The 18,113-nt window shown below is 30.0% G+C and overlaps 4 protein-coding genes across 4 annotated transcripts; 2 read left to right on the top strand and 2 right to left on the bottom strand.

The window, feature by feature from the left end:
- Positions 1-3,730: 3,730 nt before the first annotated feature.
- Positions 3,731-5,104, top strand: LOC125854592 (UDP-glucosyltransferase 29-like). The gene has a single exon (XM_049534170.1). The coding sequence runs from the start codon at positions 3,731-3,733 to the stop codon at positions 5,102-5,104; it is 1,374 nt and encodes a 457-aa protein (XP_049390127.1).
- Positions 5,105-8,022: 2,918 nt separating this feature from the next.
- LOC125854390 (UPF0496 protein At1g20180-like) lies at positions 8,023-9,330 on the top strand. The gene is made up of 2 exons (XM_049533924.1): positions 8,023-8,127; positions 8,306-9,330. Exons 1-2 carry the CDS (start codon positions 8,070-8,072, stop codon positions 9,328-9,330), a joined length of 1,083 nt encoding a protein of 360 aa, XP_049389881.1. The 5' UTR covers positions 8,023-8,069.
- A 131-nt stretch (positions 9,331-9,461) lies between these two features.
- On the bottom strand, positions 9,462-12,538 carry LOC125854407 (uncharacterized). The gene is made up of 6 exons (XM_049533941.1): positions 12,255-12,538; positions 12,087-12,135; positions 11,844-11,970; positions 10,753-10,823; positions 10,597-10,669; positions 9,462-9,944 (listed from the first exon to the last, which is right to left on the bottom strand). Exons 1-6 carry the CDS (start codon positions 12,484-12,486, stop codon positions 9,822-9,824), a joined length of 675 nt encoding a protein of 224 aa, XP_049389898.1. The 5' UTR covers positions 12,487-12,538; the 3' UTR covers positions 9,462-9,821.
- Positions 12,539-13,482: 944 nt separating this feature from the next.
- On the bottom strand, positions 13,483-16,302 carry LOC125854395 (peroxidase 64-like). The gene is made up of 4 exons (XM_049533929.1): positions 16,057-16,302; positions 15,297-15,485; positions 14,377-14,539; positions 13,483-13,880 (listed from the first exon to the last, which is right to left on the bottom strand). The coding sequence occupies exons 1-4, from the start codon at positions 16,258-16,260 to the stop codon at positions 13,483-13,485; spliced, it is 954 nt and encodes a 317-aa protein (XP_049389886.1). The 5' UTR covers positions 16,261-16,302.
- Between the last annotated feature and the right edge of the window lie 1,811 nt (positions 16,303-18,113).

Raw genomic sequence — 18,113 nt, 5'->3', positions numbered from 1 at the left:
GGACGTGATGTCTATGCTACACACAAGTTCTACGCGAGTCTTTGGTACGAGGAATAAAGAATAATAATCTTAGATTAAAATAAAATGATTTTATTTTGTATTTAGTTAGAAGTATTTATTAATTTTGTAAATAACATCATATTATTTATACTATAATAATGGGAAAGTTATATACATATATATATGTATATACACACGGTGGAATAACTAATCTTATGAAATATTCAATCCGTAACTCTTGAGATAATTTTGTCTTTGTCTTTGTCTTTCTCATCCTCATACCAAATAAACTCTGTACTAGAATTGTATACGAAAACTATTTTCTCATAATAGAGCTTCAAATATCTTATTACAAAATTTATTATTTTGATTTATAGTAATTTACCAAATCACAACATAACCTAAACTTACAAAATTGACGTGTTTAGATATTTAACAATATAAATAGTGAAATTGAGTGGCAAAATATTTAAACTTGTGGACTATAATCTTTAATACTCCTTCCGTCCCATATTATAAGTCACCTTTTTCATTTACACTTGCATTAAGAAATAAGGTAATTTTATCCTTATGCCCTTATTTAATGTTTGCTTATGACAGTTTTATAATAAATGATGAAATGTTAGATTTCAAAAATATAAATACATTTGGATGACTGTTTAAATTTTACTTTTTGGAGCCAAATATTTTCTCCAATTGATCCAAAAAAGATTTAAAATCAAGTTTTTCCCACCTCAATTTTCATATATATTTTGTGTAAATATAGTAATTTGTTTTATCATGCAGATGACCATAGTAATCTCTAATTTTAGCCTCTTTTTTAAATCATATATTGAATGAACGATTTTATTAAATATAATTAAAAAGAGTTTTATATTATCATCGGAAAAGGTCAGTGGGGAGACTAGTAAAGGTTTTCACTTTAGGCCCCAGAAAAAATGTTTGATAGAAGTATCAAATTTATTAAATTCGTAGGTACATACGACTTTGAAAATAATTGAGATTACATATAAATCAACTAGAATACATGAACAATAACCTAAAAAAATCCCCAAGGTTTAGAGTAAAAAGATCAGATTTATTAAATATGCTTAAATTCCTTAGGAGAGCACATCTGATAAAATTAAATATATAGTTAAGCCCTAACAAGTACACATTAGTTTGACACCAATTAAAAATTACACTAATCGACTAGATAATTTCATTCTACATAAACAAAAAATGATTATTGTAGACAAGACTATAATTGCTTTGAGTTTGTTTTTTTATATATAAAAATTAATAAATCGTATGTATTTAATTGGTAATACGATTTACTTTTTACCTTTTAATAAATAACGAAAAAAAAGCATACTATCATTATCAAGGGGTGTGAATAAGATTGAACCGTCAGACTTGTGAGTCGAAAACGTTTTACCTTCACCTTGACTTAATTAAATGAAATTGTGTAAACGAAAGTAGTGTACATGAGAAAAGTCCAATTGAGTTTGAACATTTGTAAACTAGGTAGTGATGTAACCACATACGACGATGAAAAGAATGGTCAGTTGAATATTCTTTATCGAAAATTATATTATATATATAAAAGATTATACAATATATATAAATCACAAATTACTTTTCATACGTATATACTATTTCTTAAATATTCTTCGCTAAATTTCCGAATTAGCCACAATTTAAGCCTACTGGACGTAGTGTCTATGCCCCCATACACTGCTAAAAAAAAAAAAAAAACTATGCCCCCATACACGATACAACTATTTTCTTATTAAGGAGCTACAAGTAACTTATTGCAATTTTTGTTATATTAATTTTATATTATCGATGCAATTATGACTTTTTTTCTTCCAATAATGTAAATAAAATATTTAACTACCATTTTCTTTCATCCAGGAATATCTAATTACCTAACTCATAAAAAGGTGCCTATTTTTCAAAATGTAAAAATCTCTCTTGAACTTCTCTTACCTTTATTAATTCACATGAATATATCGAAAATCTTGGAGAAAGTCTCTATAAAAAGAAAAAGATATTTGCTAATTAGATAATAAGTAACATCTCATTAATTGACAAGTAAATTGTATCTATTGAAATATCTCAAAATGAACCATAGAGGGTACCTTATAATTATTTTTTTTGAATTTAAGGAATAAAAAATGTTTGATTTGAATTGGGAATATAAGGAATAGAAGGTCGATTTCCCGTATGGATGATTAAATAAGACTAAAATTTGATCTTATGTTATATAATGTCATTATTATTTTCCCTTTTATTTATTTATATTAAAGTTACTTTACATAACACGAAGTTATAACTGACACTCAAAGTCCTTAAGCAAATACAATCTCATTGTATTGCTATAATATCATGATTTTTCATAATTCCATACTAAAATTTGATCTTATATTTTCCATACTAAAACTTGATCTTATATTATCTCATGTCTTGATTTGAAATGGGAATATAAAGGACGTAGATGGTCGATTTTTCGTATTTATGATTTAATTAAAGATTAAAATTAAAATTTGATCTTATAGTATTTCATGTCATTGTTATTTCTCCTTTTGTTTATGTTATATAACTGACCCTAGAAGTCATTAAGTAAATGGATTAAATTATCTATTTATCTCTTCATAATTTGAAAGATTGATTAATGATTCTCTAATTCATTTATCTTATTTTTGGAAAAGTCAATATGTTTAAAAGAGGAATATTTATCTAATATTGGTAATGGATTTGGGCTTATTTTCTTACAAATATTAGGAGAATGATTTCCCCACTTTATTGTAATAAAAATTTGAATCATACGTAATTTCTAATAATTATTATCACGAGACCTTCCATTTTATGAAATTTATTCACACTATATCATACCAAATTAATAACATGGCGTGTGTGATCTTTTGCACACCTAGGAATAGGATCAATAAATAAAACCACAGTTTTGATGTACATATATTATATTATATTATATTTTGATGTAATAAAAGTATATTATATTATTTTGATGTAAACACTAAACACATTAGGTATATATATTTTTTATGCAGTGTTCAGTTTTATGTGTTAAAATAAGTATGCACTACATAATTTTTAGAAGAAAATATTTGTTTTCAAAACTACCTTCTATAAATATGATGAAAATAATGTTAATTTTTTTTACGAAGAATTATGTCTTTAAATATATTAATGTATGCATTAATTTCATTGCATTATTAATATCATATTCATATTATAATATCAAATAAAATATTATAACTGTTACACAAAAATAATACATGCAATATATTTTTTTTAATGCATCCTACCAAACGATCGAAATGAAATAAGATACAAAGAATAGTAGTAAGGTGAATAAGTAGATGGTCTAAATATTTGTTAAATATACTTCAACTATAAAATCCAACTCTTTTTATCCTTTCATCAACGGTAATTGAGTACTAGATTTAAAAGGCAATAAAAAGATCCTCAATAACTCTTCTCCTTACGTTTTATTTAAGGGCACAAGATTAAAATAATAACTATATATAATAAAACCTGCAATATTATAAATATACTATGATTCTCGTTCAAAGATTTCAATTTCCATCTCCACACAATCTTCCATTTTTATGAAAACTTAACATAAATACGACAATATCATACATTATAAATTGTAATACTCTATTCATAACAAACATCCCTTCATCAACAAACATTATTGAATCTAAGAGTGAAAAAAAAAAACATGAATGCTTCAATGGAGATCAATCAAAAGTCGATTCGTGTTCTTATGTTTCCGTGGTTAGGACATGGACACATCTCTCCTTTCTTTGAGCTAGCTAAAAAGCTCGTTAAGAGAAACTTCACTATTTTCTTATGCTCAACACCCGCGAACTTCATATCTATTAAACAAAAACTCATCAATGAAGACTTAACCGAAAAAATTCACCTTGTTGATCTTCGACTTCCATCCCTTCCTGACCTACCTCCTCATTACCATACCACCAATGGTCTCCCACCGCACCTCATGTCCACTCTCAAGAAGGCCTTCGCGAAGGCTCGTCCAAATTTCACTCAAATTATCAATTCTATCGAGCCTGACTTACTTATTTATGATTTACTTCAACCATGGGCACCTAAGGTAGCCGCGGAGAAAAACATTCCATCTGTTGTTTTTGTTACTAGTAGTGCCACTATGTTCTCCTACATGTTTCATACTTTTAGGTACCCTAACTCAGAGTTTCCTTTCTCTTCTATTTATTATCGTGATTATGAGCTAACACGTATGGTTAAAAATCAAGAGTTGGAGCCTATTGAGCAACAACAAAAGGATAACACTAGTGTTAAGTTGTGTTTCAAGAGGTCTTCTAATATTGTTTTGATCAAAGGTTTTAAGGAAATTGATGGTCAATATTGTGACTATATATCTAGTTTGACAAAAAAGAGAGTTGTTCCTGTTGGTCCACTTGTTCAAGAGCCTACAAGTGAAGATGGTAATTCACAAATTTTAACATGGTTGAATCAAAAGTCAAAAGGGTCAACTATTTTTGTGTCATTTGGGAGTGAATATTTTTTGTCACAAGAGGATAGGGAAGAGATTGCTCATGGGTTGGAGAAAAGTAGGGTTAACTTCATTTGGGTTGTGAGGTTTCCGAAAGGTGAGAAACTCAAACTTGAACAAGCGTTGCCACGAGGTTTTTTCAAGAAAGTAGGTGAAAGAGGGATGGTAGTTGAAGATTGGGCCCCACAAGCAAAAATATTAGGAAACCCTAATATTGGTGGATTTGTCAGTCACTGTGGATGGAATTCTGTCATGGAAAGCATGAAAATTGGTGTACCAATAATTGCTATGCCAATGCATCTTGATCAACCATTGAATGCTAGGCTTGTGGAAGAAGTAGGTATTGGATTGGAAGTTGTTAGGGACAAAGATGGAAAACTTGATGGAGAACAAATTAGTGAAATTATCAATAAGGTTGTCTTGGAAAAAGAAGGAGAATCCATAAGGGAAAAAGCTAAGAAAATGAGTGAGACAATTAGAGTCAAAGGTGATGAGGAGATTGATGATGTTGTTCAAGAATTGGTTAACCTTTGCAAGACTAGATCAAATGTTGTCTAGTTTTTCATGATTTGCATGTTTTTTTTCTCTAACTTAGGTTTTTTCTTTTTAGTTTTTAATTACTACCATGCTTTTGAACTTAAAGCATGTGTTGGTGGAGTACTAAATTTTTTTGTACTCCTTAATTTAGGTCTTTTTTTTCTATGATGTTTATCTTAGCTAGCTAGACAAATTGACCATTAGTTGTGAATGATTGATTTGAGACTAGCAAAGATCATAATGTCAAAGTTTGCATGAGTTTAATACAATTAAACTTTTAGTTTAAGTTTTTGCAATTTTATTTTTGTTAATTGTGTACAATTTTTATCGTCATATTGGCACTGTAAAATATTTAGTTATCATTTTATTTCATCCGATAATATATATTGAATTACGTAACTCCAAAAGAAATGCCTATTTTACAAATGTAAGAATCGTCTCTCTTTTGCCTCTCTTCCTATATATATATTTAATAACTTAAAGGATTATTTTCATAATTTTGTTGCAAAAGGAAAATGTATATACATTAATATTAGCATTGATTATTGTCAAATTGTTTCCTTGTTTGTTTTAAAGCAATAATTTTAAACAGGATATGCTAATTAGGTAATTTACTGATTTTAACCCAAAAAACGTTTCACTAATTAACATAACTTATAATACTAATTTTTTGTTATAGTTGTTGATGAATTATCACCAAATGACATGTCAAAATTTCATTATTAGTTTTAATCAAATGAACTAATTTCAAATTTCTCTCACAAAGGCAATTTGCAATTTGTTATTTTAATTACTAGTCAAATTTCTCGAAGCAAAAGAAATAAATTGCCTGTTTATTTGTTCATAATTTTATTTATTAACTTATGATTTAAGGAATTGAATTTTCCATCATATTTATATATTATTTTAGAAAAGTCAAGTATATTAAAATAAAGAGGAATTCTCCAATGGTAAGCAATTTAAGTTATTTTCCTTACTAGCATTAATAATAATAATATATGATTCCCCGTTTATTATAGTATATAAATATGCAGTTTACCTAATTTACATTAATTATTACGAAGATCTTCCTAAAAAAATTGCACAAAATCTATTGCATCATATATATTTGTATTTTGTGTTTAGAATATATATTATATTTTTTAATAAAGATTCTCAAAAGAATAGCTTCTTAATTGTTGCGTGACAATTAAAGGAAAATGAATTAGAAAAAAGATTATTTAAAAGGAAAGGAAAGAATTCAAATAAGTTACAAAATATGTGGTCTACCTAATATAACGCATGAAAATTAAATTGTGGATATAATTGCATATTTATTTATTTCCAATCGAACATGAATCAAGCATTACCTGCCCATTTACCCTCCAACATTTATTATTTCAATATTATCAAATTGACTTTTTCATGTACTAGAATAAGTCTAACGCCTTCAGTGTGCGAGTCGAATCATTTTCAATCCCAACGTATTTCGAATGCATTCAATCATATATATAAAAATCTCGAATATCTCATAAATTTTCAGAATATTAAAAAAAAAAAAGATATCAAGTATTTGATTATTGATATTTAATAAAAGATTACCATGGATAAGATTATATAAGATTTAAATAAAATAGTGATGATTCATACCATTAACTCCAATTTATGTGTGATTGAAGCGTAACTTAAACGTAATTATTATTATTATTATTATTATTATTATTATTAAATGATGACAAGGCACTTTAGGTACGTGTTGACCTCACACTTCCTTTATCACCTCACAAACAAAAAATGTAAGCAAAAACTATTAACCATAAGCAAAATTCATGTGATATTAATTCCAAGTTAAAGAGATAAGAGAAAAACATGAATGTCACCTATTCATGATTCATATGTATCCCTTAAGAAGCTTAAACGTGGACTCCAAGAAATAAATATAAATTCATATATTTAACTAACTTTTTTTTTTCTAAAACACATTTTTTTTTCCTTATTAGGAAATTAAACCTTTAAACATAATCAATACTCCCAAAAACATATAAGGAAAAAAAATATCATTTACAAGGCACTCATTGTTAGTAAATTTCATCTTTAATTTATTTATCTTTTGGGTAATGTAGCAAAGCTAGTGATATAATCCACATGAATTGTGTGGTGATGTTAGGTTGCTCTCATTATATCTAACATGGATTAATTTTCTCTCTCAAAATAACAGTAATATCTTTATCTAAATAAACTTAGCTTACTTAGAAAATAAAAAAAATACTCTAATGGACTATTAGTAAGACTCTTTTAACAATCTTGGATAATAGTCCTTAAGAAATCATAAATAAGAAGAACATTTATACTAATTTACCTTTTAACTCTTTTTCATACCCTCTATTTATGTGTGTTATCCATCACTACCTAGATTAACAACAGAGGAACTTTTTTTGAAAATTTATAATATTTGTACTTTCAAAAAGATTTATTATAAGGACAAAATGATAAAATTTAACTAAAATTTGCAATTTGACAAGTAATTTAGGACGTATATTCTTTGTAATATGGACAAATAATATAGGACAGAGTTTTTTTTCTTTCTTGTGTGTGTGTTTTCCTATCCTATATCCGGAGTCCATATTGAAGTCCCGATAAAATTCGAATTGCACACTATAGGGCTCATTAGGATTTTCTCCATACTTAGAGCTTGGACTCGAGGCCTCGATTTAGCATGATGTACAGTGTATACTGTGGACGCGGTTGTTTAATTAGTCAATGGAGAAGTTACTACTTTGCTAGAAGGATGCTTTACACGTATAGGAGACGCAAACGTGTTATAAAAGCTATATAAATCTTCAAAGTCACAAATTATTTCTGTTTTTAAAACTTAATTTGCTTTTTTACGACAAACAGGGAAACAAACTCATATATATATAAAGATAATAATCAGTTGCTTTCAAAGTTTTTATATTCTGGAAAAAAATCATTTTCAGTTCTCCTAACTCTTTCAACATACATATACATGCATCTAACGAAAAAATTGGTCTGGTTCAAGTCGAAATCGACTCTCCGAAATCAACGTAAGTTTCATATTCTTCTTTTTCTTGCTAATTATAGACTTTTTTTTTTAGATGTATGGAGCATTCATGCTGAATTATTGATGTAATCCTATGTTTAATCATATGATCGTCTTATCTGAAAAATGTGATAAAATTGTTAGAGAGAGCATACTTTTAATGTTTGATGCGATTTTTTCAGGTAGAATAGAGAATGACGATTCGGGTAGCTTGGTGAACAAGTCAAATGTGAATGAAGAGTATGTTCAAGCCTTAAGGACTAAGTCTTACGTAGAACTATACAATAAAGTTCAAGAACAACTTGAAGATGGAAAATTAAACGAATCATCATCTTCTTCTCTTCAACTCGATACAAATCTATGTCAAGAAGCGTTATTAAAACTCCCTGAATCATGTCAACTTCATCCCCTTATTGTTAACTACTTCGATATTACCTTAGAAGCATGCAGAATCTGTGAATTACTACTTCAAAATGTTCAACAAACACGAGCTAATTATAGGAAGATAAGAAGAGCTATCAGATTGATGACAATAGAGCAAGAATCAGAGCATTGTTACAATGTATATAGAGAACTTGCATCATTTGCTTCGTTAAACAACTCTTTCTCTGTTGTTAACCAAGTTCAGATTCTGGACACACGCGAAGGACATGATTTATTGCTTCAGAAACTATCGTTACAGTTCAGAAGAGTTAAAAAGAGGATGAAAATCTTGAAAACTTGCAAGAGGGTGTTTGGAATTAGTATTGCAATAGGGTATACTGGGATTATGATAGCTTTGTTAGTACTAGTTCTTCATAGTATGGTTGGTATTATGGCTGCCCCAGGGTTGATAGCTTGTTCTTATAAGCTATTCAAGAAAAGATCAAAGGTGGATAAAGGGGGAAAAGGTTCGAGTTCACTGGAAATACTAATAGCACAGCTTGATGTAGCTGCAAAGGGGGTGTACATATTGATAAATGACTTTGATACAATGAGTCGGCTAGTGAGGAGACTATATGATGAAATTGAGCATAATAGATCTGTAGCTGATATGTGTGCTAGAAAGAAAAATGCAGATATGTTGAAGGAGGCGATAAGGGATTACAGTATTAACAAGGACTGCTTCATGGAGAAGTTGAAAGAGCTTGAAGAGCATGTTTTCTTGTGTTTCATCACTATAAACAGATCAAGAAGAATGGTTCTACAAGAAATGGTCAGCAGATGAGTTAAGTGCAATTTATTGAATCAAAAATGACAACAAAGACGAGTAAATTTTTCGTGTTTTTGTCTTTAATAATGGAACAATTCTTTTCCTCCATTTTGTTTTCTTGTAAACTTAATGGAGGTCATAGCAAGTAAAAATTCTTCTCATTTTTCATGTTCTAGCAAATTAGCAATATAATAGACATGTTACATTTTCATATAGTAACTACGGACTATATGTTTCTATATCATATCGCTCTGAAAAACAAAATATGGATTGATGGAGCAATGTGGACAAGTAAAACTCCCCCCATCCAAATAATACACCAGAAAAGTACAAATAAGAACGTTAATTAAGTTTGACACTGTTCTTCTGTATGCCAATAACAGAAGTGTAGTGAAGTAGTAGATCTTACTGTTACAGAGAGAGAACATCCTGCAAACTTTTCCAACAGCATACACTCCAATCCTGCAAATGCTGCCTTCAACGAGCTGATTTACCACCTTGCTTGTTTATAATTGCAACGTATCCTTTCTCAACTCTCTATATTCTTCAATGCCCAGCAAAGTTGTCTTGGCCTTGATCCAATCCGCGGGCCTTGGCATCATAATTGCAATATATCCTTCTCTGTCTGCCTGTGGTTGAAAGCAAACACGAGGAACACATATTCAACCAGAAATGTAATTATAATATTAGGAGGAGGATGTCAAATGAAACAATATCTTATGAATGCAAAACAAGTCCAATGTCACAATTAAATGACACAACTTAATGCCATTTGGAACACGTCTATGAGAAAGCTCTTTAAATATTAAAACGAAAAAAGACAAAAACAGAACTTTTATTATGGAGGTCATGCATATCCTATTTTCAGCACCTTTTATCAACATCAAGCAAAACAAGGTGTGAATTCAGCATCAAACATTTCCAGGGATTAAAGAAATACGAGTCTGCAACTACCTGATGAATCAAAATATATCTTCTTTTTTTAAATGAATCTCATAAATGAGAATATCTCATGCAAAACATGTTTTTACCACACCACCCCCCTCACCCTTCAAGTTGCGTCAAACATTTAGTTGTATTCTGAAAAATCAGCCAAAGATATTTTTTTCGAGCTTCAATGTAGTACAAGTGATGGTTCCAAGATCTTTATCATCACGAATATACACCATTGCTGACAGCATTGATATGATGACTCCATAAACAAACGATGCTCATTTCAATGAAGTTCAGCATCTAAAAGCCAAAATAAAGAAGAGGTTGATTCAAGGTAAGAACTCCTACCGATGAGTTAAGCAATTCTGGTTGCTTAATTAACCTATCATTGACTTCTAATAAAGAGCCTTTCACACAACACCTGCAAAACATAAGTAGACCATCATTTAATGATTTTAAGATGATCTATGTCAAAGAAAGGAGTGCAAGAATATAAACTCATACCTCACAATATAAGAAGCATCCTTTGTGCAGGCTTTACATAATGCTGTATTAGACTCAAAATGTTGTGCGTTCTGCATAAGAACAAAATGACACCCTCATTTCATTAAACTAGAAGCATAAAGCATAAAACCATTGAAAGATTAGCTTTACTTGCATAGTTCATACTTTTGTGCATATGTGGCAAATGGTGGTACGCCGCAATGATGACTTGTGTTCTCAATGTAGCCAACAAAGTATGTTGTTTCAAAAGACTGAAGAATGTACATATGTTCATATTTCATAATTTCAATCATTTGTTTTGCTGACGATAAAGGGTATAGAACTAATCTGACATAATCCACACACATATTTACTGCTGACAAGGCAATTCCATATGATGAATAGCTTGCATTGTATGCTAATGTTCAGAAAGTAATCCTTTGTCAAGTTCGCAAATAGGCAACACTAGGAATTTGAGTAATATCTCACACGAAGCTATCCAATATTAACTAAACATAGACAAGGGTGCAAATTTAACTTGTTAGCTTTTCTTCATACGGAAAACAATAAGAATTATGTTCGACATATTTTCAGAAGAAAGCCATCCCTTATGATTCTTAGCATACTTAAAACTCTAACAAGTTCACCCTTCGGGGTGGCCTAGTGGTTTGGGCATGGGACTTCCATGTTGGAGGTCTCAAGTTCGAAACCCCTTGCTAGCGAAAGCAAGGGGTTTGCCTTCTAGGTCGAGCTCGTTGCACCGGGCTTGCCTAGTCGGGTTACCTCTCCTATGTGGTTTGCGAGCTATTGCATAGGAGCGGAGGATTTTACCCTGTGCGCACCCAAAGGGTAGCGGCTGCGGGTTTCCCTTGTCATCAAAAAAAAAAACTCTAACAAGTTCCGTCAATCATAAAATTAAAGTCAACTTCTATCCAACAACATTTGTGCAGATCAATCTAGCTACAACACAACTAATAAGTTATAAAATTGCAATGACTCACATGAACAAACGTCTTCACCATAAAGATGCAAATTTTTTTTTCAATATTGATTAAGTTCAGCAGAAGGATGCAATCTTTAGTCTCATTCAAGAAAATTTCAGCTATCAATACCTTTTTTCGCTTTCCAGAGACCTTGATTCCACTCCGATCAGACTTCCCCACATTGAAATCAACCGAAGTAACTCCGCCTTCATCCTTAAAAGCAATGTGGGTCGGAGCCAACCCAATTATACACAATCTTTCAATAACCCAATTTCAAAAAAATCAGCAAAAACTCAATTTTCAAAATTCAAAGCAGCAACTAAATCACAGCAAAAACAAAGTACAAAGAGTTTAATTACTAAGTTCTGTTACCCATTGGCATGTCGATGAACATACTGATCATGCCCAGGTTTCGTAAAATCTGCAACAACAATTAAAAAGGAATACAGCTCTTAATTTCTACAAGTTTGAGTTCTGAACTACTTAATATCGAACAAAGCAGAGCCTTAATTTAAAAGAATTTGAAGTGGGTTTTATTACCGGGAGCAAAATAGGTGACGAAATTGGATTCGACAGCAGAAGGAGGAGAAATTGGGAGGTTTTCCAACTTCGGCACCAAAAGTTTCCTTAATTCTTCATCTTGTTGGTCTTCAATTAGTGGTTCTGATTTCTGGGCTGTGTCCGAATGAGAGCAAGCAACTATTGTCGGTTTCACGTTTTCGAGATTCGAAGTTTGGACAGTATTGGTTTCGTCTGCGTTTTGCTCCGTCATCGGAAATTGGAAGGAACTCCGGCAAGTTGAACTCGACGGAGGGAGAGTAGAAAGTTTGTTTTACTTTGGGGTTTAGAGAAAGTTGAAGGAGAAGAGTGTTATTGGGCCCAATAGGCCCAACTTTTTTGGGCCAATCTAAACCATATCAAAGCCATTCTCAATGTTTTTCTAGCCCAGTGATTTAGGAGCGAATCCGTTGATCTTTACACGAACAGTCAGATAGTATATTGTTCACTTTTTCTGGTCGATATACATAGATTATATACTCGTACATACATTATACATACATTGACTATTTTTAGTTTAGTCATTTAGGTGGATGGATATTTAAGTTAATTTTACATAATTGAATTTGATTTAAAGCTCGCAGTGTATTATTATTTTTAATATAAGAGGCAGGATAAGAAGAAATAGGGGGACGATTAAAAGGTGAAAAATCAAGTTTTCACCAACAAGGTCAAATTTCAAGTATTCAACAAAATGTGCTACTAAGATCCACTAAAGCGCATATACAGTTGATTTACACAAATGAACCTTTTTTGGGAACCATTTGTATATTTTTTTTCTCTTTTTCAATTTTAACAATTATGTGCATATGTCAATTCTTCCTATGGCAAAATTGAAACAAAAACAATTAACTATAAAGTGAATAAATGTATGTTGGAACAAAAGAGTACTTTCATTTCACATAAGTGGATATCCAATGAAATCAAATTTAAAAAAAAACAAGAATTTATTTATTTTTGTAGATTTACAATCAAATCAATATAAAGATACAAGACACACCATCCTCAAATTAATCCCTTCACAAACTCCTCTCAATCTTTAGAAACACACATTTTACATATTATTACCCCCACAAATGAATAAAAAGCCCAACCAAAAGACAAATTACAAGTCATTTCTGCCCCGAAAGTCTCACATTAAACAATAAAACGTTATCCAGTAAAAAGGGACTCCACACCAGTTGTTAAACTCAAGACCTCTAACAAAGCTTCAATTAACAAATCTACAATCACGCCTTATTTCTTGACCGGAACCACTGATATTGCTCATCTTAATCATTGAATCAGCAAAAGCTTTAAAGAACTCGTGTTGGGAATTGGCAAAATTTGAAACAAGTGTTTTGGTTCTTGAATTTGTGAGTAAATTTGAATCCGAAGAAAAAAGACCTTTCTTTTGCAATACTAACTTATAATATGCGTTATCGAATAAAAATGTCGTAGTATCCATCGTAGCCCCTGCATTTTTTGTTGTGTTTTTAACGGGGCATATTTTCTTTAAATTAGCTGCAAACGATGCGTCTAGGGTTGGATCAACGTCGTTTTTGCTATCGAAGTTTTCGATTCTGTTTCGGAAGGATGAACAATGAGAAAATCCAAGAGTGTGTCCTCCTGAATATGAAAAAAAGAAAAAATATTTATATAATCAGATTACTTTGAATGCCCCCTAACCTCGCATTGGATTGTAAAGTATTAAAATGAAAAAAGAGAGTTGAATGGTGGGATTCAAATTCAATGCGAGTTTAAGGGGTATTTTGATGATTTTGAACTATACTCAACTTTGTCTTAGTATTTTTTATTATATATAAAGTCATTAAACTATTTTTCGTAAGCAAAATATTTGTCAAATTTTCCCAAGGATCTCAAAAAGTCATTTTACAAAAATGAATTACATTTTAGATATAAAAGAACTATTCAGTGACTTTTTGTGATACTAAGGTAAATTTAAGTGATTTTTTTGTTACAAAAACACTTGTGTCTTATGATATTAAGATAAAATTGATTGTTTTTTTTCGTTTTAAGGAATAATTTGGTAATTTTATTATGATCTAGTAAAAATTAAGTGATTATACGTGAAATTAAGTCATAAATTATAGAGGGTGTTTACCTGAAAGTGCAACCAAATCATCCAAAGAAAGGCCTCTTTGGGAGAAGCTTTGTTGCAATTGAGAGATGTTGAAATTTGGGCCAGGTAATTGTCTTGTTTCACTGGCTATAGAAATTCTTCCATCCTTTCTACCTTTTGGTACGGCCCAATAAGGTCCTCCAGACTAAAACAATAGGCCCAATAAATAATTTCAACATTAGTCTTCATAACCTCTAGAAAATAACATAAAATTTATTTCTATTAATGAAATGGGTTGAGAATTATCGAAATTCAGGTTTAAATTCTAGCAAAGGTAAGAATACTAGGTGATGTTTTCTTATATGTCTGAGTCTTGATAGACAAAGTTACTAGATACGTAAGTCGGTGAGAGGTAAATTAAACTAACCGATTAGTCGAGGCACGTAAACTGACCGACTAGAACACCATGTTATAAAACATGCATTTGTGTATTTTGAAAGTAAGTTGTCGTTTTGTAGAAGATGTTAGAGAAATTAAACAATAATGTATTAGCTTTAGTATTATTTAATCTCTTGTTTGATAGTGTTTTCAACTTATGTATAGTTGTATTAGTTATACACTACATTTAGTACTATTCTTAACATAGTAAACCATGACATTAATAATACAATGATGGATGGGGCTACTATTTCTATTCTAAGACATCCTATTCAATTAATACAACTAATCAAACGATCAACAACATAATGTCAACATAACTAATTTCAACATTATTAAAATACCTTATTTGGTGTTATTATCATACACACTATCAAATGATCCCTAATAGTTACGTTGTATTATTGTAGCACTGTATTCATCTTCATTTTGTTTTAAATATAGTTTTCCATGACACAAATTCAAATTAGTTGAATCAGTAAATTTCACACGCCGAAAATTTAAAAGGTTGTAGTAGGACTCACAAGAGTGACAACATCTCTAGCTGCAAGAGCCAAAATATCAGCACAAGAGACAATGCCAGGACACATATTTTCAATTTGTTTCTTAGCAACGTCAATAACATAAAAAGAATGTAATGAAATATTTGGAGGTCCATCTTTCTCTGCTTGGTTGCTTTTTGTCGAATTCAACAGCACAGAGCCATCACAACCCTTCATAAAAATTTGAGGCAAAAAATACCATAAGTTAGTTAATAATTAATTGCCATATAGTATATACTATGTCCTAATAATACAACATAAAATGATCATCTTAAATGAAAGTACATGTTTTCTCGTTCAATGTACTGATAGTGTAAATGATATTTATACAATTAATTTAACCGGCTATATGAATCTGACTATATCGCTCAATTTAAGCTTATTTTTTATTAAATTACGTGTAAATAAATTAACATTATATTAGTCATCTAAGAGGTAAACCCTTCTCCCATCAACTCTAACTTCTATTATTCATGGGATAATTAAGGGAGTTCTTTAGCCCTTTAAGTTAACACATTGTTCCCTCTATGATGAAATTCTTCTTCCTCTTTGATTTTACGATATTATTCTAGCAAAAGCTAGTGATTAATTAGCTGACATTATATCGTATCTCAGTAATATATAACAAAATAAAATGATAACTAATATTATATACTATTATAGGTTAAACTACATAGGTTAATAAAGTACAAGATTTTAAAAAATTTGTTTATATATAGGAGTAGAAATAAATTTTACGTACCCTGACGAAACAATCATGGAAGTGCATCCTTAAAAGAGCAGCTGGAACTGTTTTATCATTTGACATTGCTTTTTTAACAACTTGTCTAATAGTTGATTCTGCATCTGGACATGTTTGATCATAGTAATTGGAGCTAAGTGCATTTACACATGAAAATAACACAAAAATAATTACAAAAACAACAAGAAATCTTTGTAATGCCATCAAAATTATCAGAAATTGAAAGCTTATAGTATATTGATTGTGGTTGATTGAGTGTGAGAGTTAAGGAACTATGCTATGAGTATTTAAAGGGAAAACATAAGAGGAAAAAATTAAAAAATATATGAAAAGTTGTTATTGGAATCTAATCATATGTTTGTTAGCAAAGTTTGGTAACAATTAAAATTGGAGTTGTTATTTAACACATTTTTTTAGAAAATAAAATAACTTAGTTCTTGTCTTGAGCAAAAAAAAAAAAAGATCCAAGTTCTAATAATCACTAATTTTAATTTTATTGGCAACTAAGACACAGAGGGGAAAACCAATGGTTGCTTAATACCCACATGGGAATCAAGATTAACACATTTTTATTTAATTCTATATATATATTAGACATGTTCATTTTCTTGAGCCAGGAAAAACAAATCTCAGTTCCAATAATTAGGGAAATAATTACCCATTTTAATTTTTTTTTGGAAACTTAATTAGAGAGAAAGAGATTTAATTTATTAATCAATTTGAGCCTGTTTTTTATTGTCTTAAACAATAATAGCTTCTCGATTTTCATATGGGAGTTAGCCAATTAAACAAGTGCCATGTTCATTTGTTAAGTAAAAAACGATAATCATCCATTAAAATTTTGTTTGCAAAAAACTGGGAGTTAGTCAAGTGAATATTGTGGTAATTTTTATGACTTTAATTTGGTACGAAAACTAAAATCCAATGACAACACAAATTATTTTTTACCCACGGTCGGTATTCTTCAGGTGCACTTTGGGTGAATCTGTTCGAATGTAATAACTTGCCAACCATACAAAAAATATATAAATCGTATTAGACAAACCCATGTGACGAGCTTAAAAAAATTCCCATTAGTTTTCATTTGAAAGATAAGCTGTCTCAATTTCTAAACAACTAAAAATAATGCAACCACTTTTCAAAATTTCCAACTTTTCATAATTATTAAAAACGGTTCTAATAATTAATCATCCATTTTATTTTGGTTTGCAAAAAATGGGGAGTTAGTCAAGTGAATAAGTGGCTCATACGCTAATCGATTCAAGATTTAAAAAAATTGTGATAAATATTTAAGACTTCAATGAGATAATTTACGTAAAATTAAAGTAGTATGATATAGAGCCTGTTTGGATTGACTTAAAAATTGGTCAAATCTATTTTTAAGTAATTTTTAGATTTTTGGAGTGTTTTGGCAAGGTTAAAATAACTTAAAATAAGTTTTAAATGACTTTAAAAAAGTTTAAAATAAAAAATAGGACTCCCCCTACTTTTTTATTTTTTTGACTTAAAAACTACTTTTTTTAAGTCTATCCAAACAGACTCATAATATTAACACAATTTCTTTGGGTAAGAAGGTGATCTACAATCGTTATTATTTAGATTTGGTCCGAATAACTCTATTGAAATGTAATATCTCACAAACCAAACAAAAAATATATAAATTGCACTAGGCAAACTGATGCATCAAGCTTTAATTTTTTTTTCAAGTTTTCATTAAAAACTTAGCTGCCTCAATTTCCAAACTAACTAAATAATGCACCAACTTTTCAAAATTTTGTCACCAAAATATATATGTGCAAGTAATATGTCGACCACACTACACTTAATTGTAATAGAAAATTTAACAACTCTCTTATGTAGAGTAGGGAAGTATACATGTTAATGGCATAAAGTGATATAACTCTTTTAATTAATATATACTGAATAAATAAATAAATATCCACTTAATTTAACTAACTACTTCTCTCAATTATTATTCATTAAAGAGTTGGTTTGCCGCAAGTCGGCAATCTTTTTTAAAAAATATACAAATTTGGTTTCTGTAAAATACGTACATG

Source organism: Solanum stenotomum, chromosome 2, assembly GCF_019186545.1.
Source record: "Solanum stenotomum isolate F172 chromosome 2, ASM1918654v1, whole genome shotgun sequence".
Taxonomy (NCBI): domain Eukaryota; kingdom Viridiplantae; phylum Streptophyta; class Magnoliopsida; order Solanales; family Solanaceae; genus Solanum; species Solanum stenotomum.
This window is presented reverse-complemented; position numbering and strand designations above follow the sequence as displayed.